Source organism: Biomphalaria glabrata, chromosome 7 (genome assembly GCF_947242115.1).
Source record: "Biomphalaria glabrata chromosome 7, xgBioGlab47.1, whole genome shotgun sequence".
In the NCBI taxonomy this organism is placed as follows: domain Eukaryota; kingdom Metazoa; phylum Mollusca; class Gastropoda; family Planorbidae; genus Biomphalaria; species Biomphalaria glabrata.
In genome coordinates, this window is record NC_074717.1 from 29,803,915 (window position 1) to 29,831,605 (window position 27,691).

Genomic DNA, 27,691 nt, shown 5'->3' on the forward strand with positions numbered 1-27,691 from the left:
TAAATAAAAATAAAAAACTAATTTGAGTGATCATTGTTTATTAATGCCTTTTTAAAAAAAAATATTTATAGCCTACTTCCATGCTTCTTAAATCCTGCTCAATGCGCTTTAATTCGTTTTTTTTCCAGTTCCTATTTTTAAATCACACTATCTTCATAGTGAAAAGCTGGTCTGTATGGTCAAAAGCCGAAAAATTAAAGTAAAAAAAAAATGGAATCATTTACTTCAAGCTAAAAGTAGTGTAGGATGTATTTGGTTAGCTAAATAGTCGCGAATGCCATAGACCCATTTTTTTTTTCTCTTAATGTTTCAGTGATAAATAAAATATGAACTTTTACTTTACCATCATAGATAGATATAAATATGAAGCCTAAAGTAAAATTCGATTAAATGGCAACTATTTTTTGACAATACTTGTTTTGACTGAGGGCATGTTGGGGAGTAGGCCATCTATGACAACATTTCAGTGCTGCTTGAATTTCCTTGAAACAGCGAAGCAAACATTACTCGGCTTAAATATCGAATAAAACAAATTCATAGTCACCATGAGAACTCAAACTTGATCGCCACCCTCATCCCTTTTCTCACTCCAGATCGCCAGTGATGTGGTGTATGTCAGTGTTGCCCAGCTTACGAACCGAGGGCCAGATCCAGCCCGAAATGTGGCCCTATGAAACTTCTGCCTAACCCTAACCCTAACGCCCAGTAAACCCTAACCCTACGCATAAACGTGCATACAGCGCGCTCGCACACACACACACCAAACACACACACACACACACACACATATATATGTATATATATATATATCTATATTATAAAGTAGAATGTGAGGGGTATGTATGTATGTATGTATGTATGTATGTTACTTTTAGACATCAAAACCGCTTGACCAATCTTGATAAAACTAGGCAGGAATGTTCCTTGGGTACCAACTTAGACCGTAGTGTATGTATTGTAGCCCTAAAACAAACTTAAGACCCTCAAAAAAAATAAAGTTGTCCGACTCTATTACAGCTATAGTATTTTATGGATCTAGGCCATGTCTACAATGTTGACATGAGAAAAGATAGAAAGGATTTAGACCTAGATCTAATTTTAAGAAATACACTTTGCGCAGATAGTTTTTTACTTTGACACATGAAAAGACAAAAGAAGATCCATTGATTTCATTATATAATAAAATTAACCTTCAATTTTGTGTTTCAAAAGCATTTTTTACATTAATTAGTTCCTTATATCTGTGATTACAGATTTCCTGACGAACATTCTTTCATTAGACAATTCAGTAATGAATCGCGTACTACATATTAATTCGTTTAATTGTTTACTTTATAATCCCATCCCTAGATCTAAAACTCTAATTCAACTCTAAGATGATAAAACTTCTCTTCGCACAGATAGTTTTATACTTTAACACATAAACATATTAATTAAAGTCCATTCATTTCATATTTTGATCAAATAAACATTCAAATTTGGTTTTCTAAAGCTACATTCACCTATGAAAGCTGCGAAGCCGAGTTGAGATAGGCCTAGATCTACATTCATTCATGAATCGCGTACTAAATATAATTTCGTTTAATTGTTCACTTTATAATCCCATTCATTTAACAAAGCTATCGCTCTTTTCGTTTTTAATAGATAAGAATGTATCGACTTCGGGTAAACCCATTTTCGCAAACCTAATTTTTTTTTTCGTAGCGAAAGAGAAATAACGTGAAAGGATCATTAGCTAAGTTTAACATACATATAAATCCAATCCACTAGATTATTCAAAAGCATTTTTTACATAAATTAGTTCCTGATATCTACAGATTTCCTGGCGAACATTCTTTCATTAGACATTACCAAATGGTTACACATTAACACATCTCTCTTCTGAGGTCTGAGTCTATTCCTAGGCCTAGGTCTAAAACTCTTACTGAACTCTAAGATGATAAAACTTCTTTTCGCAAAGATAGTTTTATGCTTTAACACATAAACATACTAATTATTGTCCATTCATTTGATATTTTAATCAAATTAACATTCAAATTTGTTTTTCTGAAGCATTTTTAATACATTCGTTCGCTGTTCGCTAAAGCTGCGTAGCCGTGTTGAGATAGGCCTATATTCATTCATGAAAAAAAGTTCACGCATGCGCAGCACAGAACTCTAAATTAGTGTAGATTTAGATCTACGTCTACCTCTTATCTTATCTTATATAATACAGACGTTACTTCAAAAAAGAAGATGATTACGTCCTACGCGTCATGCATTTAGTCATGCATATTAACCAATGACTTAAATTCTGCCAAGTCACTGGTTTTCCTGGCTAGCTCAGGCAACCCATTCCATGCTCTAATAGCACTAGGGAAGATCTACTAAGATCTACTTTATACTTTATACACATGAACGTCTACCTCAAGATCTACTTTATACTTTATACACATGAACATACAAAATTTAGTATATTCATCTCAAATTTTAATCAAATATATGTAGGCCTACAAGCAAATGTTTTAATTTGAAAAAAAAAATGGATTTAATTAAGCCTATTAGCTATTTTGATTTGATAGCTTCATTCACACTATTTTTACATCGACACATTCGCTTTACTTATTACATTATTATTTCGTTTAATTGTTTACAAAACACTCTCAGTGACTATATCGACAGTAATGCGCAAATAAAGACCCGCGGGTCGCGGGTAACACATGTCTAGTATATATATAAGTAACAAAAAAACTAAAACAAATTAATTCCACTTATCTTATTCATGGCAAACCAGTATCACAGACTAAAAACGCAAAATACCTAGGTGTTATAATAAATGAAAAACTATCATGGAATCCACATATTGATGAAACTACAAAAAAATCAAACAAAGCATTAGGATTTATTAAAAGAAATTTCTATAAATCAAATAAGAACATAAAACTAAAATGTTACTTAACCTTGGTTAGGCCAATAATAGAATATGCATCCTCCGTTTGGGACCCCTCAACTCAAGAAAACATTAAGAAACTGGAACAGACACAAAATAGAGCAGTGAGATTCATAACAAACGAATATTCACATTTGACTAGAGTAACACCTTTAGTAAAATCACTAAATTTAGAAAGCCTTCAGGACAGAAGGCTCAAAAGTAAAGTAGCAATCATACATAAAACACTGAACCATAATCTTCAAATACAAAAACAAAATTTAATAAAATACTCTGAAAGACACAAAGATAAAGGCACATTCCTCGTCCCATATGCTAGGACAAATTTGTACAAATACTCCTTCTTCCCTAGTGCTATTAGAGCATGGAATGGGTTGCCTGAGCTAGCCAGGAAAACCAGTGACTTGGCAGAATTTAAGTCATTGGTTAATATGCATGACTAAATGCATGACGCGTAGGACGTAATCATCTTCTTTTTTGAAGTAACGTCTGTATTATATAAGATAAGATAAGATATAAATATGAGAATAAAAAAAGCAGCATTTCTCAACCTTCGGCGAAAAACAAAACAAATGGGGCAGCGCTATAAGGTTTTCTGTTGAAGTTCGGGGCGAAGCCCCGACGCCATAAGCGTTTTCTTGCTTTTTTCACTGCAGAAACGCATTCTCCTGACAAGTACAGCTCATTATTCATCAATGGAGTTCGGGGCGAAGCCCCGACGCCATAAGCGTTTTCTTGCTTTTTTGACTGCAGATACGCATTCTCCTGAGAAGTACAGCTCCTTCTACACAATGTAGTTCGGGGCGAAGCCCCGACGCCAAAAGCGTTTTCTTGCATTCTTCATTGCAGAAACGCATTCTCCTGACATCTACAACTCATTACCCATAAATGAAGTTCGGGGCGAAGCCCCGACGCCAAAAGCGTTTTTTTGCATTCTTCTCTGCAGAAACGCATTCTCCTGACATCTACAACTCATTACTCATAAATGGAGTTCGGGGCGAAGCCCCGACGCCAAAAGCGTTTTCTTGCATTCTTCACTGCAGAAACGCATTCTCCTGACCTGAAGCTCATTATTCATACTATTAAAAAACGACCTTTCGAATAATGTTGTACTTGAAAAATATTCTAATTTGAATTTATAGGCCCATAATACATTGCAAATAAAACTGATTTGTTCCTTGAAAAGATATGATACCCCACGTATTTAGATTTTTGCTTTCAGGATCGCCGCCGAAAAAAAACTTATTCGATAAATAGTATTCAAGAAAACTCTAGTATAAATTGTGAGTAATAGTCCCAAATTTATTTAGCTAGAAAAATATCAGATTGAGTAAAGGTTGGGAAAAGGCGACTATGAAAATGTTATTTGAGTTTAGAACTCATCTCAATCATGACTCTTATACTGAAAAATTTCGTTTGAATTCTAACTTTTCCAATGCAAAGTCTTTCTTAAAATACTTATGATAAATTCATGTGAAATTACATAAAATCTGTCTGGAAAGGGGAGGGGCGATTGAGTGAAAACGACTTATCCTCGCTTTTTTTAAAATAATTTCTGCTAATGATTGCATTTGGCATTAAAAAATAGGGGTGGGGCGACTCGATATAAGAATTTAATTTATAGCATATATAAATTATATCAGTGACAATTTTTTTAATTTTGTAATTTCTTAACTATAATACAAAAAGAAAAAGTATTGATTTGTCCGATGGGGGAAATGCGATTGCATGTATCGCCCCTCCCACCTGGTACAACCCTTTTTCATTTAAATTTACTAATGATACAATTTGAGATTAGAGTGTGGTACGACATATTTACAATGGGTCACATATCAATACCTAGTTTATATTATATAGATATTCAACTAATTTTATTCACAAACTATGATTCTCCACAAAAATAGGACCGCCCCCCCCCCAGCACTCAGAGGGCTAGAGTGAGGAGGGCAGTACATGCAATCGCCCCCCCCCTCACCCCGCCGAATCGGCCAAAATACCAGAAAGGGAGCGACATAATATAAAATGTATATATTATTATGGCTGCCTGGTCGTGCGGTTTGCGCGCTGGACTGTCGTTCGGATTTATCGACGGTCGAGGGTTCAAACCCTGCCCGCTCCCATCCCCCGTCGTCCTGCGGGAGGTTTGGACTAGGAAGTAAACTATCTTCAACTCTGAAGGAACATCCGAAACATGTAAAACAAAACATAAACTCCCCTCCCCCCGTCTTCGCTACGCTCATAGAATTTTGAGTGTGTAATTTGCTTTTTTTTTTATTAAAGACATGGTTTTCAGCTTCAAACACCGCTGGAGGGAGGTTTAAACTCAAAACCGCTCTCCGCTACGCTCATAGAATTTTAAGTGTGTAATTTGCTTTTTTTTATATTGAAGTGGTGGTTTTTAGCTTCAAACCCCGCTGGAGAGGGGGTTTGAAAATTAAAACTATCTTAAGGGGTTTTTAATTTAAAGCCCTGTGGAGGAGGAGGGTTTAAACTCAAAACCCTCTTGTCTACGCTCATAGAATTTAGAGTGTGTAATTTGCTTTTTTTATATTGAAGAGGTGGTTTTTAGCTTCAAACCCCGCTGGAGGGGGTTTTAAACACAAAACCCCTCTTGGCTACGATCATAGAATCTAGTGACTGATGTATGCTTTAGTCTTATATTGAAGACAGGGTTTTATCGTAACTAAAAATTTCGGAGGGGGGTTTAAAATCAAAATCTTCCTTAGCTTTGCTCTTGGAATTTGGGGATTGTCGTTTACATTATTTTTGTTTTGTTTTATAGAAGAGGTGGGTTTAACGGCAAAACCCTCTGTTAGGGGGGGGGGGTAAACTGAAAATCCTCCTTGCCTGCGCTGGGGCAAATCTCACCTAAAATAAACAAAAGCAAAGCAAAAAATCAGTCACTAAACTCCGACCTGTGTGTTCATTTCGCGGAGGGAATTTCATTTCGCTGGGAGGGCGTGTTGAACCCCAAACCTCCCCCCCCCCGACGACGCCCATGATTTCCTTTGAGTGTTTTATAAACCTTGCTTGCTTGATACAGCCATGGTTAGAGAAGAGACTAAATAGGCCTACTGCTATAAGAGAAAGACACCATCAGTACTGTTACACTGGACAAGGCTAAAATGGAATGTGCAGAATGGAAAATTCCACGCAATAGGAAACTGTTTATCTATCGATTCTATCCGGAAATAAAAAAAAAAAAATTTGTGTCCAAATTAAGGTTAGGATTTGTACTAGTCATTTTTTCACGACATTTATTTAATTACTACTAAATCTGGGCGTTTCGTTATTCACTTCCTACCTCCAAGTCGTAGTAGTTTACATGTGAGTCTATAGTGCCTTCAACCTTGAGATTTCCCCCTACGTCAACATAAATATTGTTGAACAGAAATGTAAGGTCAGTAGGTGACCTACATTGGACTTGTATTTCCGTGTTTAAATATAGATATTCGAGCTAGAGTAATGGAGGGGCAGTATGATTTAAAAAAACACACACAAAAAAAAAACACACTTCTTTCCTGTCCATTCTCTAACATTTTCTAGTGTTTTTAGTTGTTTGTTTATCTATAGCATGCATTCACTCTACTTAATTAACTTATATAGAATAAAACTACAAGTCATCCATTTCTTTCTTCTGAAGTATAGCCTGCTTTTAGATAGAAGCATGTTTATTAAGAAGTCGATTTTCATTAAAGCTTTCAAAAAAGTGTATGGACCTCCACAAAATCCTGCCAAGGGCTCTCCACTTGCTTTAATCCGGCCCTGCATACATACATACATATCAAAGAGAGATAGAGAGAAAGAAAGAGAAAGAGAGAAATAGAAAAAAAAGAGAAAAATTCAAAGAGGGAGGAGCGATGCTTTTTTTTATAATATCCTAATTAAATTCAAAAGGCTTTTTTTTTAAATACAAGTACTTTTATTGATCAACATTATTTCCATCTCGTTAGATTCCGTTAGAACTATCGCGCTACAGCCACAACCCAAGGTTTCATGGAAAATTTTCACAGCGGAAATTTACAGCGGTTGGTTTATTTATACTGAAGAGAACCTGATTAGTTGAGACCATATTCTAATGGTCAGCGATTTAGATCCATTGAAATACTGTTACGTTTATTTGTCTTTAAAATTTCACAGAAGGAGAAAATTTTAAACTGGGATAACTCTAGATAAATTAAAATGCCCGCAGGTCAGTCTGTTTTCTATTATTGTAGGCTACCATTTTTTTAGAGGCCCCCGAAAGGGGAAAAGACGCTATTAGTTTTTGTGTGGAATGTCTGTCCGAAGGGGAGATGGCTATTTTTATTATATTTTTTTTTCTGTCATACTAACTACTACATTTACACACACAAAAAAAAAGTGTTTATTTTTTGAAAGAGAAAAATCTATTTAGTATGCATATAAGAAGAACCTAATTTAAAACATCAATTAATAAGTAGTTTTTCATATTATCGCGCGAACTGCAACGCTACTAAACCACATACTATCAAGCGAGCAATTCTTGTATGTATGTATATATTTATATTTATATCAATTTTATTTCAAAAAACGGCTTTAACGTTTTTTTTAAAACAATTTCAGGGTATGTGCATATTAGTGAGAAAAAAATTCTTAACTCATTGGCCACATCGGGAAATCTCGAGTTCGACCGTTATATCGGTTTGAAAATGTCTTATCGAAAAATTAATTTTGGCTAGAATGTTTTATGAATGAAAATTTTCCATGACGAAATCGGGAAAAACGCTGCTTACGTCACTAGGCTTACCGCAGTACACTAAAATATTTCTTTGCAAACAAGAACACGTTTTAAAGAATCAATAGACCTAATTAAACATTTGCGCACCATCTTACTTTAGATTGATTTATTATAGAACTATGAAAGAAAAGTAATGAAATTAAATATGCCGATGCATGATTAGTAATGATTAGTTATTGTGTTTTAATTGATTAATAAATTGTTTACTCTTTAATTGCGTAGAGCGGTGGAGATACCTTTTACTTTGTTGTTTATTTTGCTGGTGCCCTCCAGCTGTCTCGTTCTGAGGCCGCATGCAACCATCTGCTCTCTTCTATCTCAGCTAAGGCAAGTTGGCGCCCAAGCTGGTCTTTTAAGCGTTTCGGTGTTATCGACCACTTTTTTTAGCTCACCAAAAATGACTGCCTTTGGCATGCGTTAGTCTGAGATTCGTCTCCCATCTTGATCGTAATGCTGTTTTGTTGATCTTCATTCTGGAGAAAAACTGTTCGCAAACGTACGTACCCCCCAAACATCGCAATAATTCTATCAGCTGCGCAAAATACGTTTGGAAAGTTCTCTCTGGGATGAAACTGGTAGAAATCTGGAACATCAGCGTATTTTTGCTTCAGAACAGTGTCACACTGCAGGTCAAGTAGTTTAATCTGGACTTCCACTGGAACGTTTTTCACGTCAACGGAGTGGCAACAAGGAAAAACTGTGGTTCGAGAGCAGTGAGTTGCTGAAAGCGGTGTTCAAAATCTTCAAGTAGTCTGAAGAGGATGTCTACGTAGTCATTTAGGCGCTGTGGTTCAACCGTTATGCTCTGTAGAAAAGAGAAATGAGCCAGGTTTCCATCTGCCAGCTGAGTGGCCCACAAAGTCAGCTTGCATCTGAATGAATCAAACATCACGGTAATCAGCTGCTTTGTGGCCTGTAGTTGTGAATTGATTGCATTGAGATGTTGCGTGATGTCAGTAAGAAAAGCAAGATCCGACAAAAACATTAGGTCACTGAGCTGAGGTATGTCTCCGTCTTTCATTGCCATGAACAATACTATTTCCCGTCTCAGTTCAAAAAATCTCTGCAGCACTTTTCCACGACTCAACCATCTGACTTCCGTATGATACAGCAACTCTCCGTATTCCGTTTCTAAATCAGCTAGAAATGATACAAACTGTCTGTGGTTGAGACCCCGTGCACGTATGAAGTTCACCGTCTTCAGGACAACATCAATCACGTTCTTCATTTGTAGACTTTTGCCAAAGAATGCTTCTTGGTGCAGAATGCAATGTATGGCTGCAAAAGGTCCCGCCAAGCTGAGCTAATACTGTTTCTCTACCATTAATCCAACAACACCAACCTTCTCTGAACACATTGCTGGTGCACCATCCGTAGCCACTTCATCAAGTTTTTCCCACGTAGACCACACACCTGTCAATACAAGCTTCCAGTTCTTGAAACACGTCGCGTCCAGTCGTCGTTCCTTTCATTGCTAGTAAGTCCAATAGCTCTTCAACAATGTTCAAGTTTTCGTCGACCCCACGAATGAATACGGCACAGTATGCGGTGTCTGTTACGCCAGTAGACTGGTCCAGTGCAATGGAATATGCTACAAAGTCTTTTGCAGCGGCAATCAGTTGCTGTTGAACATTTGTCGCTGACTCGGTGATCCTGCTTGCAACTGTGTTCGCAAACAAACGTATGCCTTCGAAGAGTTTCTTTTTCTCGGGGCAGATAATTTCACACGCCTGTAACATACACTCTTTTACAAACTGGCCTTCAGTGAATGGTCGTGATGCCTTTGCTATCATCTCGCTAACAAGAAAGCTTGCTTTCACGGAATCTTGACACATGTACCCCATCCCTCCCCATCTCCTTTTCTTTCTCCTGTTTCGCTAGCCGCGCGGCCAAACGGTCGGAGCAGTGATATAATGGTGGCCAGATTCTAGCCGCTATCGGCCAGCGGTAAGAATCAGGCCACCGTTCACCCAGCTGAAAGCCTAAGCGGTCGGTGGGCGACAGTGACACCCCATTTACTGATTTGTGCAGTTGTAAATCATTTCACGGCTTATATGTGGTCATTGTAAATTTTATCTAATTTTTTTTTTAATTTGCGGACGTGGTCACGGGCCACACAAAATAGTTTCGCGGGCCACGTGTTTGAGACCCCTGGTCTAGACTGTATGAGGACTTTAGAGACTTTATATTAATCGCCATGTACAATTACATTTAGAACTAACAGAACACTAAATCAACTCTTCAGATTTGTAGTCTTTATCTGATCGTTCATTTTCATAATTACAAAAATATTCCCAAAATGACTTCGGGTATTTAACCTTTCTTAGGAAATTATTTCACCGAGCGAGGCTCGGCCACCTGATCGGCCACCTGATCGGCCACCTGATATTAAGTATAAAACACGTAACTAAAGTTTTTTTTTTTTTTTTTTTTACGGAAATGTTTTCTTCTTGAGGATTTGAATAAGAGATTGACCCTTTACAAAACAATTAGATATTCATTATAAGACATCAGTTAGGCCAGGATCACATCTAACTTCACATTCACTTTCACCTATCCTTTGGTCTGCTGGACCGCTGGGGCACCACACAAGATCTGTCAACCTTCTTTCTCTATTCTTTTCTCTCATTTTGTCTTTGATAGAATTTCATTCTGATATTCTTTCCGAAAATATTGAAACCTGTCTTTTTACCTGCCTGGGTGGACTACTTCGGGGGCCTATTTTGAGTTTGTGTTTCCACATAAACTGTCTTTATAACCTTGCTTCTTTTTTTAAAATAGCGCTTGGCTACCTATGAAGGGGACTCGAGTTCGAATTCCTACTCGAGACCAGAGTTGTGTTTGCTGAACGCCTAAAGGCAGCACAGAAACCTTCTCCCATATACCCCTTGTCCCAGTTGTCCAGAAAAGAGATTGAATCTTGACGAACTGAGCATGCTATTAGAATGAAAATTGCGCTATACAAAAGCAATTCACACAAAAATTTAAATGCCCATATATCCAGATATATAGATCAAATAAATGTGTATTGAAATAGAAATAACAATCAATATATATTTGTGTGTGTAAAACTATACTCCTTTTGGGGCTATTCGTTCAAGTGCCAGGTTCTAGATTGATTTAGATTTATATATTGTCGATCTGAATGCACATGACAAGAAACAGATATATAATGAATAGGTTTGCCTTTAAGTCCCTCAATGATCAGGAAATCATTTTTTTTACAATGCCTCTATTCAAGTCAGATTTGTTCAAAACAGGTCATCCAATGTTATCTACATCAATGTAAACATATCTACAAGTTTTATCGATAGTTTTCTTTGAGTTTCATTTATTACTATAAATATGATAAGCTTCAAGAATGTAAAAGACTAGACTAGTTCTTAGCTGTATTAGCGTAATGGTAGATGATAGATATATTAATTAACATATTAATAGCTGGGATTGGACTCTTTCAACAAGAAAAAAATCGACATAGAGTAGTTCATACATAACAGGTGTTTGCACTTTAAAGCTGCCATGTTGGTAAGCCTTTCGACCCACCGGAAGTTTTATTAACGGGATAAATAATGCTCCATTGTTATTTAATATAGGCCTACTAATCCTTAGTTATAAATTGAAAAACAATCACTCTAAAGTCGCCTAAAGGAGGAATTGCCTTTAAAAAAAGAGCTATTAATTATTTTCCCAACGCGATATACAGCAAGTGTCAAATTTCTAGGTAAATCGTTAGAGCCGTTTTCGAGATCCGTGTTCAGTTTTTGCCCACCCATATGGTTTTTGCTTCCATGAAGTTACGAGTTGAATAGAAGTATGGTAAAAAGATTTAAATTATAGAGCATTAACTTATACATAAAAATCTTAGCTTTATGAAGATATATATTTGTCATCCACATCCAATGAAAACATGTCTTTTTATTTCACGACAGACACAAGACAAGCCATGTTGGACTATTGGAAGGAGCACTCCAAAGAAGCCTCTGTTCAAGAAATGATGCTGGACACATGTGCCGAGGAACTGACAAAAGAAGAACTTCCAGAGATTTTATCTTATTTGCCAGATTTTAGAGGGAAGACAGTCGTAGAACTTGGAGCTGGCATAGGGTATGTCATTGTACTGGTGAATCTAGAAGGTCCCATTTCAATCAACCAAATTTTAAAGGAAAATTTAGTATGAGTTTAGGTTGATTTAACGAAATTTGAATGCAAAAACTGCCTTGTTGTTTTTATCAGACATTCGATATATCTAATTTTTTTTTTCCTTTTATTTTATTAAAATACACTTTTAAACATATTCAATTGTGCAGTTAGGCCTATTTTTTTTTTTTGGGATGTGTTTTAGCTGCCCCGAAAAGTTAAAAGCCACTATTAGTTTTTGTTGTCTATCTGTCCGTCCGTCAAGTCTAGATCCCATAAACTAGATTTACAAAAGATAATACAAATATCCGATTTCTTGATTGCAACGTTTAGGTGCAATGACTACTTTTTATCTTTTGAAAGCAGTTTTTTCTTTTTTAATTCAACACAATCACGTCGTATGGAGGCAGGTAGGATTGTGGTTGTTAATAGTTTGTATTTCATAGCTCTGGCAATTGGGCTGAAAATATTGAAACTTGCGTTATTACCTGCATTGTAATTTTTTTTTTCGTCTTCTGTTAGCGAAACCTGTTGTTTTAAAATCAATAAAATATGAAAATTGTCATTGCGTTTTTTTTTTAATGCATGAAAGATCATATGATGCGTTCTAAATATAAATATGACAGCTCATCAGCTCTTGCATTTCTTTTTTTACTTATAAAAAAAAATATTTGGACCCACACTGCTATAAATTCTACTTTTAGTCTAAAAAATTAGGTTGGAAATCTGTTATTGCTTCCGTACAGCACTTTTAAAGATTAACAAGTACAAAATATTTTTTTTAAACTTTTATTAAAAAACTTGGCTTATACTGAGTGAAATAGCACCGATTATTTGGAGTCAATCATGCAGTTACATTTAACTAGATCTAGTCATCTAGATTAACAATAACACATTTGTGCAATCGGAAATACTTATTTATTGTTTTTGTTTAGCGAAACTTTCATGCGCTTTGTCCAATCACTTTTGTGGACCAGTTGGGGAGGAGAGGGGTATCTGGGAGAAGGTTCCCGTGCTGCTTTTTCAAAAGCTATTTTTTTAAAAAAGTGTCTTGAGTCTGAATTCGAACTCGAGGTCTCGAATTTCCATGATGGAAGGACGAGGCGTTGGCCACTGAGCTATATATAAGGTTATATAGTTAGTTTAGAATTGTTAGCGAACGACCTAATTTTCTACACTAGGCTATCTCCTTTTAGCATATTCAATTTTCTATACAAAATAAAATTAATTAATTTAGACTAATTGAATAACTAATGTGTTAATTTTTTAGATTGATTCATGGGTTGTCAAAGACAATGACTAATTGTGCAAAGTTTCAACTTGATCCGAGACTGGGCAGTGGGAGAAATAACGTGTAAAAGATTTCACCCAGACAGACAGACAGAGCGAGTTAATAGAAGCTTGGCCAAAAGTCTTATAGAGTAATTACTTTTGTATAATGGTAATTGACAGTCTGTGTCACTTCGTTGTATGGGAAATATTCATACTGTTTGTATTCTGTTCTGTCTTTTTTTTTGTCTGCTCTATAGACCACACAGTCTAAAAGGGGAACTTTACTTTTTTTTTCTGTCATCTGTAAGCAACGTTTCATGCTCTTCCGAGAACGTTCACCTTTTATAAACAATAAAAATTCAAATGCATATTTAGTAAAACCAGATATACACATTTCTAAAAGAAGATTTAAAAGTTCGTTTGTATTAGTCCTCAAGTGCACTATATATACCGGACATAATTCTATTTCATAATACACACCACATTTTAAGGTTTCGCAAATGGTTTGGGTTTGACCTTTAGACAATGTCATGACAAAGTCATATTGTTAGAAAATGTACAATTACATCAGATCAAATATCAATTAATTTTGCAAATCTGTCCAGATCTACCAAACCATCATACGCTACTGTTATATTTTTAGACGTTTCACGGCAGAACTTGCCAGGAAGGCTAAGAAAGTGATTGCTGTTGATTTTATTGAAGATTTCATTCGACAGAACATGAAGTCTAATCAGCAAACGGGGAACATTGATTTCGTTGCTGCAGATGTGACCAGGATGAACATACCAAGTGAAAGGTAATCAGATAAGTCATAAATACCATAAACATTCTGCTACGCTGTTTACACACACACACACACACACATAATCTCATTCTGTCTGCACCACACAGACCATACATAGGCCTACATACATACATACATACATACATACATACATACATACATACATGCATACATACAACATACATGCCTAAATACATACATACATGCCTACATACATACATACATACATACATACATACATACATACATACATACATACATACATACATACATACATACACATACACATACATACACATACATACATACATACATACATACATACATACATACATACATACATACATACATACATACATACATACATACAAACATACATACATACATACATACATACATACATACATACACACACATACATACATACATACATACATACATACATACATACATACATACATACATACATACATACATACATACATACATACATACATACATACATACATACATACATACATACATACATACATACATACATACATACATACTGTCACAACGTATGTTGTGGTGCCGGGGATTTCACTTGAATTAAAATAGTTGAATAAATGACGATCTAGGATTCACAATAAAAGATTCTTTGTTAAAACACAACTCAGGAACTTTATTTAAATATAAAACGTAAGTACAGCTTATGTACAAGTTACAGATCGACAAGCACAAATAACATTACAAAAGCTTTAAATCAGAGCTCTTAGAAAACGCGACTGTCTACTAGGAAATTCTTTCATCGACTGGCGTTCTTTCTACTCTCGTCAATTCTCTGGCGCTAAAATGTCTTTATTTATTTTTAAATCAACCAATAGATTTGCAACATCGTAATTACGTCTCGGGTAAAACCTGAGGCGCTGTCAAGGATCTAGATTTGTGGGGTAATTCCTGAGGCTCAGTCAAGGGTTTATATTTCTATTTACACATAAGCTTTTAAATGTGAAATATACAAATAAATCTATAATGGCATCTGTGACATATTACCCCCCCCCCTCCATTTAGCATTTGTATGGTAATAGAAATGCTTATATGTATTAAAATATTTAAATATACATAAGATACCATACATGAAATTATAGAAAAATGGTTGAGGTAACATATGACAATGCTCTGAAAAATAAAGTCGACTTGAAGATAACATTAAAAAAAAATGTAAATGCAGTGTCAGGTATATGAGAACAAAATTATTGATGACTTAGAACACCTGTTTCAATATTCAAGTGGTTATGAAAATGAGACAATATCAAAAGTTGTACAAAGCATAATACTTGAATGAATTAAATCTTGAATTGAATGAGTTACTTCTCTTCATGGTGCTTCATGATAAAATTAAAATATGACAATACAAAACTGATATACTACACCTGTGGAAGAAAAATATATACACAATTATGTAAAGAATTAAATACATCTGGAAAGTGTGTCAGCGAAAACATTCTCACGTCCAGGAATTGTCTAGACCTCAAATTGGTAGTCTGTGAGTTGAAGACTCCAACGAGTTAAACGACTGTTCGCTAACTTCTTTGAGTTCAGAAATGCTAGTGGTGCATGATCAGTTAGGAGTGTGAAATGAGCACCTAGTAGATATCTGGAGAACTTGGCTATGGCCCATACAATGGCTAGACATTTACGTTCGATGGTTGAGTATCTGGTTTTAGCTGGTGACAACTTCCTGCTGATGAAAAATACTGGGTGCAAAGTCTCTTGGCATTTCTGTGAAGTGTCTTGGTATTTCTGCATTAGGCATGCACCTATAGCTGAAGATGAAGCATCTGTGGCGAGGTAAAATTGCTTCTCTGGATTCGGAAGTTTGAGAATAGTGTCTCTTGAGAATTCAGCTTTAATGTTCTCAATAGTGGTATGTAACTTTGTAGACCATGGAATCTTCGTTGGCTGTCCTTTCTTAGTGAGTTCAATCAATGGAGCTATGAGTGCTGTGTAATCTGGTATGAAATGTCTGTAGAAATTACACAGACCCAAAATACTTCTCACTTGCTTTTTACTGGTGGGGACTTTGATGTCTAGTATGCGTTGAATAATGTTCTCTTGTGGTCTCAGCGAATTGTAGCTGACTCTATAACCCAGGAAGGATATTTCTGACATGGCTAGTTCTACCTTACTAGGCTTTATGGTAAAACCATGTTGTTTCAGTATGCTGAAAACTTCTTGTAGTCCTTTGATATGTTCCTTCCATGTCTTATGGAATATGCAAATGTCATCTATATATGACACTGTGTCAGAGCGATTGCCTAGTATGCTGTGAATGGCTCTATTAAAGGTACTGCTGGCGTTGACTAGACCAAATGGCATGAAGTTGAAATGAAATAGCCCATAAGCTGTGGTGAATGCCGTAAACTGTTTGCATTCTTGTCTGACTGGTATTTGGTAATAACCTCTGGACAGGTCTATTTTGGTGAAGAACTTTGCCTCTGAAAATTTGGTCATAAGATCTTCAGGATTTGGCATAGGATATGAGTCGAGTTGGGTTATTTTATTCAACTGTCTGAAATCGACACACATTCTTGGAATTGTCGTTTGCTTCCGTTTGACAAGAACTATTGGTGCGGCATATGGAGAGTTGGAATGTTCAATGATTCCTTGCTCTAATAGTTGGTTAATTTCTTGTTTAAGAAAGTCTCTGTAGTGTACTGGTAATGGGTAAGGTCTTGCTTTTGTAGGCTTGGGATCAGTAAGTATTATATTGTGTTCCGTAATTGACGTTTTGCCTGGAACATCTGTAAATATGTCTGAATTTTCTTTGAGAATGGTAGTCAGTTCTTTCTGCTTTTGCGGTGTCATTGAATTGAGTTTGATGTCTTGCCAAAATTCAGTTTGTTTGGTAGTTGTTTGTGGCATATTGATGTCGTCAAATTCAGACGTGTCATTTTCATCTTCTTCTGGTATGACTGCAAGACATGATATGGCTCTTTCATTTTGTTCTGGGCTTGTGGTACCTTCTGTTATTGTGTTATATTTTTGTAATATGTTGACGTGATAGATTTTCTTTTTGTTGTGTATGTCTATCTCATAGTCAACATCTGTTATCTTTCTGAGTACGGAGAATGGACCTTGCCATTTGATGAATAGTCTGTTGCTTTTGTCTGGTAGTAACAGACATACTTGATCTCCTGGTTCAAATTGTTTCAGTGTTCTGTTTCTATTGACTCTCATTCTGGTATTGGAGTTTGCTATGGCTGTGGCTTCATTTGCTTTTTCACATGCGGATATGACTATGTTTCTGGTATCTTGCACATGTTGAAACGCTGTCTTGGTTTCTGATGAGATTGAGTTTTGGCGAATAATAGCTTCTTTGAGGATTGCCATCGGTCCTCGTGGGTTGGCGCCATAAACCATCTCGAAAGGTGAGAATCCTGTGGTTTCTTGAGGACTTTCTCTGTATGCAAACAGAGCTGCTGGTAGCAATAAGTCCCAATTCTGCGGATTGTTGTGTGCTATTTTTGAAATGCACCTCTTCAAAGTACCGTTGAATCGTTCGCAAAGCCCGTTGCTTTGGGGATGGTAGGGCGTTGTGAACTTCATCTTGATGTGGTACATGTTCATGAAGTCTTTGGTAATGTCAGCTGTGAACTGTGTGCCTCTGTCAGAGAGGATAACTTCTGGGAAACCAATTCTGGAAAATATCTCTGACAAAGCTCTGGTGATGTCAAGCGCTGTAATGTTGACTAGAGGTACTGCTTCTGTCCATCTTGTACATGTGTCAATCAATGTCAGGACATATCGATGGTTTCTTGCTGAGGCTACTGGCATAGGACCAATCAAATCAACTGAGACTTTTTGGAATGGCTTGTCTGTCAATTCCATATCTTGAATTGGTGCCTGTGATTTGTTGTTCTTAGGTCCTTTGACTTGGCAAATATGACATGACTTCACGTATTTCTTGACGTCTTTAATGATACTTGGCCAATAAAATTCTTTGAGGATTCTGGCTTTAGTTTTGACTACACCCATATGGCTGGCGTGTGGAATGTTATGTCCTGTTGCCAGTATTTCTTTCCTGTATTTCCGTGGCACTATTATTTGCTGAATGGTATTGTCTTTATGCATGGCATTTTTCACCAGGAGGCCATCTTGAAAATATGGTTTATTTGGTAGATTCAGCTGTTTGTTTGCTTGTGCCTTCTGATAAAGTATTTGCAATGTTGGATCTCGTTTCTGTTCTTCTTTGAAGTCATCATGTGTGAAATATGACTTGTCTTGATGGATTTCAGTTTGACCAGTTAAAGTTCTTGTATCATTGTTAGAGATTCTGGGCATATAGTCTTGTTCTTCAAAGTTCAACAATGGACATTCGGGAATTGGAGGTGGACTTATGACCGGTAGGGATGGGCTTGATGTAACTGGGGGTGTCCATGTTGAATGTTCTTGATTGTTGCTGGCTACTGGACTAGTAACTGGTTCTGTTGCATTCTGCATAACTTGCGTAACTGAGGTAGCCATGTGATTATTTTGGCTAGCTTGTTCAGGTGCCAAATGTTCTTGTTGTCTGGACATGGATCTTGTCATTACTGCCAAACATTTTTGACCTTGCTCTATGGCATTTGTCCATTCAGTAAGTTCTTGAGGAGTGCATTCTTTAACTCTCTCTATGTTTCCAATGATTAGGTCCACTGGTAGATTGGGTGTTACTAATGCTTTTGTTTGACCACTGAAGAATGGTGTAGTAACATAAATGATGGCTTCAGGTAACTTGCTGACAGTTCCGTTGAAGGCAGTGGCTTGGACGTGGTTGCCTGTGAAACGGTTTGCGTGTACGAAGCGTTCATGTACTAATGTGGACGTGCTTCCGGTGTCACGAAGAACTTCCACCTTCTTGTCTCCTACAAAGCCTGGATAAAATTTGAGACCATTGGACTTTGCAATGACTGTCATAGTTGAATGCTCATTGTAATATCTTCTGTTATATGAGCTTCTGTTTAGCATATATTGTGGTCTGGAGTCCTGTGAATGACTTCTGTAGCGAGGTTTGTTATCTGGTTTATTATTTCCAGGTGCTTTGTTGAGATTGTATTGCTCTCTGTTGCTGTATCTTTGAGTTGGTGATGTGGGTCTATCAAAATTTTGATTTTTGGAGACTGCCTGTTTTTTCCAACATTCATGAGTTTGGTGACCCTTTTTATGGCAATATGAACATTCTGTGTTTCTGCTGCGGCATTGAGACGTGAAATGCCCTAGTTTATGACATTTGTTGCATTTGATTTTGTCATCTGACTTAAATCTTGCATTTTTGTCTTGAGCAAAGCAGACAAAATTTTCTTCAACAGATGGTTTGACTGACTTGTTTAGATAGGCTGCTTTATATTGTCTGATGATCTTGGTTAATGTCTGGATATCAGTAGGATTTCTCTCTATAATGTAGGATTGAATATCTTCTGAGTGAGCAAGGGTGATGTTGTCGATAATAATATGTTGACGAAGAGCTTGGTAACTTTCTTCTATTTTGGCCATGGATACCCATCTATCAAACCACATTGACATATTACCTACAAAAATTTGAGGATCATCATTTTGCTGTGGCCTTTCATTATAGAATTTCTTTCTATAGTTGGCTGAAGTTGCTCCGTATTGGCGCAGTAAAGCTTCCTTGATATCAGAGTAAATGCTGCGTTCATTGATGGACAGTTGTGAGCAAATGTTGACAGCTTTGCCAGTCAATAGGGTGAGGAGTGAGCTCGACCAATGTGCTTCAGGTAGACCGGATGTTGTAGCTATTTCTTCAAATCTTATGAGATACGAGTCCATATTGTCAATGTTTTCGTTGAAAGCCGATATTTTGTTCATTAATCTGTATTTGTCAAACATATTTGAGTGACCTTGAGTTGGAATGCTTTCTTTATTTTCTTTATTTTGTTTTTCGAATTCCATTTTTTCTTTTTCATCTTGCCTTTGTTTTTCAGCTTCTTGCCTTTGTTTTTCAGATTCTTGCTCTTGATATTCTTTCTCTTCTTGGCGTTCTGCCCACAGGTCTGGCTTAGGAATTTGCTTCTCTTTTGCTAATTCCATCAATTCAAGGAGTCGCTGTGTTCTAGAACCGGAAGCCATATTTAATTTTTTTGTTAGTTTCTTGTATTGGAGCAAAATGTACAATATCTGGATTTTGGCTTTATCTCAGATATAATAATAATATAGTGACAAAGTTCTTGAAGCCTCAATTTGCTAATAATGCTTGACAGTAAAATTGTATTTCACTGGAGTCGTAAGCTTCGATATATAAATCTATTGAGCCGAGTACTTTTTTTTTTTACTGGTTTAACAGTTGGTTAAATCTGGTCTTCTGTTTACTTTGTGCCAGACAAATGATTATTTACTGGTCTTCTTTATAATGACTATAATGCCAGTTATTTGCTTTACTGGTCTTTTATATTGCCAGTTATTATGTATATTGGTCTTATTCCTTTTGCCAATTACATATAATAATAGATTTCGTGAGTTAGACGTAACTCTAACGAAAATCTTTATAAAAGAATTATCGATAACCAAATGACCTGTTAAACACAGAAATTCTGTCCTCCGTTAAATAAGAATGAAGTTCCTTTGAAGAGTTTAGAAATTGGTCCTAGATCTTGAATAAATTTCGTTAGAAGTTGTCCATAAACTTTTATTAGTCGGAGTGCCAGATGTCACAACGTGTGTTGTGGTGCCGGGGATTTCACTTGAATTAAAATAGTTGAATAAATGACGATCTAGGATTCACAATAAAAGATTCTTTGTTAAAACACAACTCAGGAACTTTATTTAAATATAAAACGTAAGTACAGCTTATGTACAAGTTACAGATCGACAAGCACAAATAACATTACAAAAGCTTTAAATCAGAGCTCTTAGAAAACGCGACTGTCTACTAGGAAATTCTTTCATCGACTGGCGTTCTTTCTACTCTCGTCAATTCTCTGGCGCTAAAATGTCTTTATTTATTTTTAAATCAACCAATAGATTTGCAACATCGTAATTACGTCTCGGGTAAAACCTGAGGCGCTGTCAAGGATCTAGATTTGTGGGGTAATTCCTGAGGCTCAGTCAAGGGTTTATATTTCTATTTACACATAAGCTTTTAAATGTGAAATATACAAATAAATCTATTATGGCATCTGTGACACATACATACATACATCTTATATATTACAGACGTTACTTCAAAAAAGAAGGTGATTACGTCCTACGCGTCATGCATTCGGTCATGCACATTAACCAATGACCTAAATTCTGCCAAGTCACTGGTTTTCCTGACTAGCTCAGGCAACTCATTCCATGCTCTAATAGCACTAGGGAAGAAGGAGCATTTGTACAAATTTGTCTTAGCATAGACAGTCAAAAAATATATTTTCCTATAGGCCTTAAGAGACCCCTGGAAAATCTTCATACTATCCCCAAGTGGGTCGCGACCTGAAGGTTGAGAACCCTCAAAGTAAAAGGTAATCTAATCCAGAAGTAGTTATTGTAATCAATCAATAGGCCTAACCCTATCCCCATCAGTAGTAGCTATTCAGATAAACTAAGACGTAGACGGTAATATAATTAAGTTGTTATAATTTTAGTTTATTTTTGCTTGATAGTGTTGACTTCATTTTCTCCAACTGGCTTCTGATGTACATGGAAGATAAAGAGGTCCTAGCATTGTTTGGTAAACTCCTGTCTTGGTTAAAACCCAGGGGTCAACTCTTTATCAGAGAGTCATGTAGATGTCAGTCGGGTGAGACGTTTTTTTTTTTAATTTGACACTTTCACTTTTGAACGGATATCAATTTTGTAAAAACAAAAACAAAATAAAAACATACGATTTTAATTATCTGATTTAGTATACAAAGTAGGCCAATTTAAAACCATTTTTGTGTCATTAAAGGTAATAAGACTAGGGGAGCCAATCCTACATTTTACAGAGAGCCCGAACAGTATGAAGCTTTTTATGAGTCTCTTACTTCCCCTTGTGGGCTTTACGGTTTTAATCTGTTGTTTTCCAAGGCGGTTCAAACATATATCAAGGTATTTTATAATTATCTTTACACTGCAAATAATTATAGCAACTAAAATAATCTATTCCAATAATAATAATAATCAAGCGTAAGATTGTACATCTCACATTCCTTCTCTCTCTGTACCTCTCAGACATATACTCACATGCATTCCCTTTCTCTTTGCTAAATTGCATGGCCTGCTGTAGAGGAAAAACAACAACAACCAAGTGGTCTGGCTCCTACAGAAAGTCAAAAAGATTGATTCGCCAGCACCTGGAGTCCAAAGTTGGCAAGACTTTCTTGACAAACAACAGTATTCAACTCGAAGTATTCTCTTGTACGAGAAAATTTTTGGTAGAACTTTTGTCAGTACTGGGGGACTAGAGACAACTGAGGTATAGAATGCTTATTTCTTCTTCATGTGCAAAGCGTTGTCGGTAGTGTTGTGGATGTGTATGGGAAATATTGTGGGTGTGTGGGGAAGTGGGTGTGTGGGTAACATTGTGGGTGTATGGTGAAGTGTTGAGGATATGTGGGGTAAGTGTTGTGGATGTGTGTTTGTGGGAAACGTTGTAAGTGTGTGGGAAGTGTTGTGGATGTGTACAGACTATGTATGTCTCATTATCATCACGCCTATTATTCCACAAATAGTTCTTATTGTAACATTTTTTCATACAATTTTGAGATAGACCAGGCTAATGAGAGTATGTAACTTATTATTTGTTATAAGTAGAGGTGAATTTCAATATTTGGTGATACTGCTGGAGCACAGCATTACTCCATACACAGATCACATGAACGCCTGGAAATATCGGTATTCAAGACAATATAGATCGTCATTTAAGGCTATCGTGTCTCGTCTTTGAAGTATCGTTGTAAACTGTTCTTTCTTTTAGGAATTTGTAGATATGCTCAATCTGTGTCCTGGTCAGAGTGTATTGGATGTTGGAGGGGGCATAGGTGGCAGCGCTTTCTACATGGCCAAGGTCAGTATATAATTTGCACTATTTTTAGACGGATATTTAAACAAGATCATTTTTGTTAGGCAAAATGTATTTGCATTTGGAAGTATAGAATAATGAAGTCAAACAAAGAGGTTATTGTCTTCTTCCATCACTTATGGAAATGTTGATCAATAACTAGGTCAAGGTTGCACTTTTTATGTAGAGAAAGTCTACTAGTCATTTACGATTAGCCTAAGCCAATAACTATTATTTAATTCTGCTAAATTTCCAGAATTTTGGCGTGAAAGTCACAGTGATTGATTTGTCATCCAACATGATAAAAATGGCTCTAGACAGAGCACAGGAAGTAGGCTGCGGTCCTGATGAAGTCGTTTTTGAAGTTGGCGATGCCACAAAGAGAGAGTATCCAGCCGAGTCGTTTGATGTGATCTACAGCCGTGACGTGATACTGCATATAGCCGACAAATTGTCTCTCTTTAAAAAACTATACGTAAGTTAGAAACAGTCAAAGGGAGGCTATGCCACGGAACTTTACAATTTTAAAATATAAGCTACTTGGAAAAATCGAATAAAAACTAACTTATAGAATAGTGAATGATAAAGTCTTTTTTTTTTTTTACTCGAAGCAAATGAATGACTTTTCTGATACTGAAGCTACATTTCTTATATTTTCTGTCACATTCCAAGAGTTGGACGTACTTTATTGCTTCAAAACTGCTTGTTTTATTTTGTAAAGCACTCTTTGTAGGCAACTCACTAGCAAGAGTTGTTTGAGCCAGGAGTGTTTATGGGGATATGTCCAGGAGTGTTTATGGGGATATGTCCAGGAGTGTCTATAGGTATATGTCCTAGGGGTGTTTATGGGTATATGTCCAGGATATGTCCAGGAGTGTCTATAGGTATATGTCCCAGGAGTGTTTATGGGTATATGTCCTAGCTACTGATGGGACCTACCGAATTTTTTTTTGTGTAAAAAGTCAGCAATACAAGTCAAGAATGACGAGTTTTCACTTGTAACAGAATTAACAACATGGCGGCTAACAAAATCGATACTTTAATTTTGTACATTCTATTATACATATTAACGTCCAACGTGAAATGTTTTCCTCCCGAGAGAAGGGCGCTGACCTGGTCTCCCCCATCTGAAGGCCCAAGTTCTTTATCCTCCAGTCTTGACTATTATCTATATTTAATCCTGTAATAAAATGAATTTCGCCTATCAGACCGCACAGTCTATAGGGCAGATGATGAAGTTAATCTGTTTCTGTTGCCCACGGTAAACGAGGGTACCATGTGGCCAGCACAATGACCAACCGCCTTTACTTTTTCTCAACTCATGACAGGTACCAATTAGCGCTGGGTGGACTCAGAGGCGCCATAAATATCCAAAAATTAAAAATCCCAGGATTCGAGCCCGGGATCCTCCAGTTTGAAAGCCAAGCTCTTTACCACTCAGCCACAAGCGAGTTAATGTTTAATTTTGGTTTGAAAATACAATTGTAATATTTTTTTTATTAAAATTCAAACAGCATTGTAATCTTTGACAGCCAGCTCCACAATATAGAGAAAGTGGAGAGAGAAGTATTATGAATGCAAAGATATAGGCTACTAAGATTACTTCATTGCGAACGCGTGAATCTTTATTAGGAATAATGAAAGACTAAAACAGAATCAATGTTTGCATTTCTAAATTAATCTTACATTTGTTGAACAGAACTACCTAAAACCTGGAGGTAAACTTCTCATCTCAGACTATTGCTGCAGCCCTGGCATTCATTCAGAGGAGTTTAAGGCATATGTCAAACAAAGAGGTTATTATCTTCTGCCGCCACTTACTTACGGAAAGGTTGGTCAATAGTTCGAAATTACACATTTGTATAATAATCATTTTCAGTTGTGAATGAGATTACAAACTAATGTTATTCGACATTGTGTGAATTCATGAGAATCACTTCTAAGTTTCACCCCAATACAAAACGTGTGAGAGAGAGAGAGGGAGAGAGAGAGAGAGAGAGAGAGAGAGAGAGATGGACATTATAAATTGATTAAAATTATACATTGATTTAAATAATCTTCTGATGATTTTTTTGATAAGATGTTAGCTTAGTATTTATTAGACTTCTAATTTTAAAAAAATCTTTGTTTTTATTGTGACTGTGACTTTCATCTTCCTGTCACATTTCCCATTCAGCTCTTGGACAAGGCAGGATTTGTTAATGTTGTGAGTGAAGACAGAACCGAGCAGTTTGAAGACATTTTGAGAAAAGAAATCAAAAGAACTGAGAGAAATAAAGAAGAGTATTTTAAGGTATTTACAAAATTGTCATCGCTTTCACAAAAAGGAGTAGGTCTTTATCTTTTATTTCATGGGTTTAAGATACACATTTATTTTGTTGGTTTTGAATAACAAATGACTGACTACTTTTCGAAACTATAAAAAGGTATTGGTCTAACTTGACATTAAATTCAAATGATATTTTTTTTTATTTTACTAATTTCATTTGTTGATGTATTTATTGACAGGAATTTGACGAAGACTGCTACAAAGATCTTTTGGATGGATGGAAAGATAAGCAGAGTCGTGTTCAAAGAGGGGAACAAAGATGGGGATTGTTTTATGCAGAAAAGCCAACTGCTTGATTGACATCGTGCATTGTACATGTTTTCAACTTTCTCTCTCTCTCTCTTTCACCACCTCTCTCTTTCTTTCTCACTCTTTTTTTAATACGGGTTTACAATGTCAACATGTTCAACAGTTTTATTTGAGTGCTGCAATTATTGTGAAGATTTCAGATAAAGTTACACAAGGATACAGGACATTTAGAATACTTTTTGATAATATATTATCATCCCGAGGATGGATCATTAATATGCCTGGAGATTAGCTATGGTCGGCACGATGTCGCTCACACACCAATTACCCATCTCCACTCAGCTGATGTGTCCAGAGTTCCGATATAGTTTGGGATCAGCGACATTGCATGATCTACCATGGCATAGCAGTACGTGCTGCAAGCTGCCAAAGGGTCACCGGCTCCTGATTATTCCTCAGGATTGACTCCCGAAGCCATTCCCATTTTTGGATATAGCTGCAATCCAGCAAAGTTTTTTTTCTCCTTGCTAAGGCTAACGAGCTCTCCTGTCGAAGCTTATTGCTTTAGTTACTTGTCTTTACCCTTTCTCCTGTCAGTGATAACAGTTCGTTGGCACCCAATATCTTAGTCAAGAGTTGGACTGGTTGCCAGAGGCTGTTTAAGATGCATGCCATCGAAAGCATTTTATGGGCAAATAAATAAAAAAATTTAAATGTATAAAATTGTGACGCTGATATTATGGGATGGAGCGTGTCGCGTGGTATATGTGTCAAAATTGCAAGAGAAGTTTAAACAAGAATTTTATTTGTACATTGACTTCTCGAAGATGCGAGATTTTTATTTCTTTTTACACTTTTTAATTAGAAATACTTAAGTCAAACTCATGTGTAAAGTTCAGAGAAATGCTGTCATAGTCTTGTGAAAACTTGTGTAAAACATTCCATTTTTCATTTCAATATTTTAATGATAATAAATTGTATTTTATTTTCTCTGAGCACTTGTATTGTTTTTTTTTTGTTTTTCAAATACATGTAATAAGATTTATACAGTGGCGTCACTAGGGAGTGTCGATGGTGCGTACCTTGTACCATGCTATTTTGCCTATTGTTTTGTTGGGCCTCTTTTGCGCTATAGTAGATGGTTTTTTTTTTCGGTTTCTTAACGTCTCCTTGTGGGACAGTTTACTCCCGATTAGTATGAGAACTGTTTACTACAACTTTGCAGTCGTTTAGCCTCTATAGCAGTGGTTCCCAAACTTTTTTGTCTCGTAGACCCCTTGCCATGTTTTCTGCTTTTCGGTAGACCCCCGGCTTAATAACCTATATTGCTTTTTTTTTTTGCAATTTATTTTAAAACTAATTTCTAATTTTAGTGAGTTGAAGAGTGAAAATGCAATTTAAAACTACATATTAAGTATTAAATAATAACTAATTTTTATTGTTAAAATTCAAATTTAACCAATTAAATTAACAATCAATATGTATTGCTGGAATCATCAAACACACTGGAAATGTTTTTTTTTACCTAGGCTTATCATCTGTTCATGCGTATGTTATGTTTCATATATTCTATAATGAAGACATTCAAACATTAAATATTAATTAATTAATTTGTTTTAAGTATCATTGTAAAAGTGTTCGCAAAGAGTTTCTTGTGTATTCCTGGATCTTTCACGTATCCGCCGAACTGTTTTCACTAAAGGAGAAGGGGCGAAGGCGAGTAACTAGCGCCATATTCAGTAGGCTTCAAGCAGGAGGGGCTCATTAGCCACATAGCAGAAGGAAAATTGAATTCAAAACTCTGCTGCCTTGCAACTATTCCCAAACATGGTAAAACTGTAGTGGGTCAACCCTGGGGAAAAATAAGGAGCTGGTGACCCTTAGGCAGTTTGCAGCACACAGCACTACACCTTGTAAGAGCCTGTGACGCCACTAATCCCAAACTGTATGTAGGCTACTTCTTTTGCAAAGAATCCCATAAGAAGCTTTTAATTTAATAGCCCATGCCACCGATGTGTCCTTGAACTGTATTGTTGCTTACAGAAATTCTTTTAATAATATCAGATGTAGGTGTGTGTAAAACAGTTTTCACAACTACAACGGCTGGTAAAATCAATGTTTTACCAATAGTGTTTTCCATATTTTGCTATAAGTTAAGAGATATTGTAAAGACATTCATAAACCAACATCTTCTTTATACAATGTTGAAGAGAGATTGTGTGGGTCTA

The 27,691-nt window shown here is 36.3% G+C and overlaps 1 protein-coding gene across 1 annotated transcript; it reads left to right on the top strand.

Moving 5' to 3' along the window:
* The first annotated feature begins 6,982 nt into the window (after positions 1-6,982).
* On the top strand, positions 6,983-26,450 carry LOC106063257 (uncharacterized). The gene is made up of 11 exons (XM_056036776.1): positions 6,983-7,121; positions 11,618-11,792; positions 13,741-13,896; positions 21,507-21,643; positions 21,794-21,933; positions 22,112-22,300; positions 22,802-22,891; positions 23,142-23,360; positions 24,585-24,716; positions 25,062-25,178; positions 25,394-26,450. Exons 1-11 carry the CDS (start codon positions 7,112-7,114, stop codon positions 25,508-25,510), a joined length of 1,482 nt encoding a protein of 493 aa, XP_055892751.1. The 5' UTR covers positions 6,983-7,111; the 3' UTR covers positions 25,511-26,450.
* The last annotated feature ends 1,241 nt before the right edge of the window (positions 26,451-27,691 follow it).

Coding starts and splice junctions, on each gene's coding strand:
- LOC106063257 (XM_056036776.1), top strand. Junction 24,717..25,061: donor CGCCACTTACTTACGGAAAG/GTTGGTCAATAG, acceptor TTTCCCATTCAG/CTCTTGGACAAGGCAGGATT. Junction 25,179..25,393: donor ATAAAGAAGAGTATTTTAAG/GTATTTACAAAA, acceptor ATTTATTGACAG/GAATTTGACGAAGACTGCTA.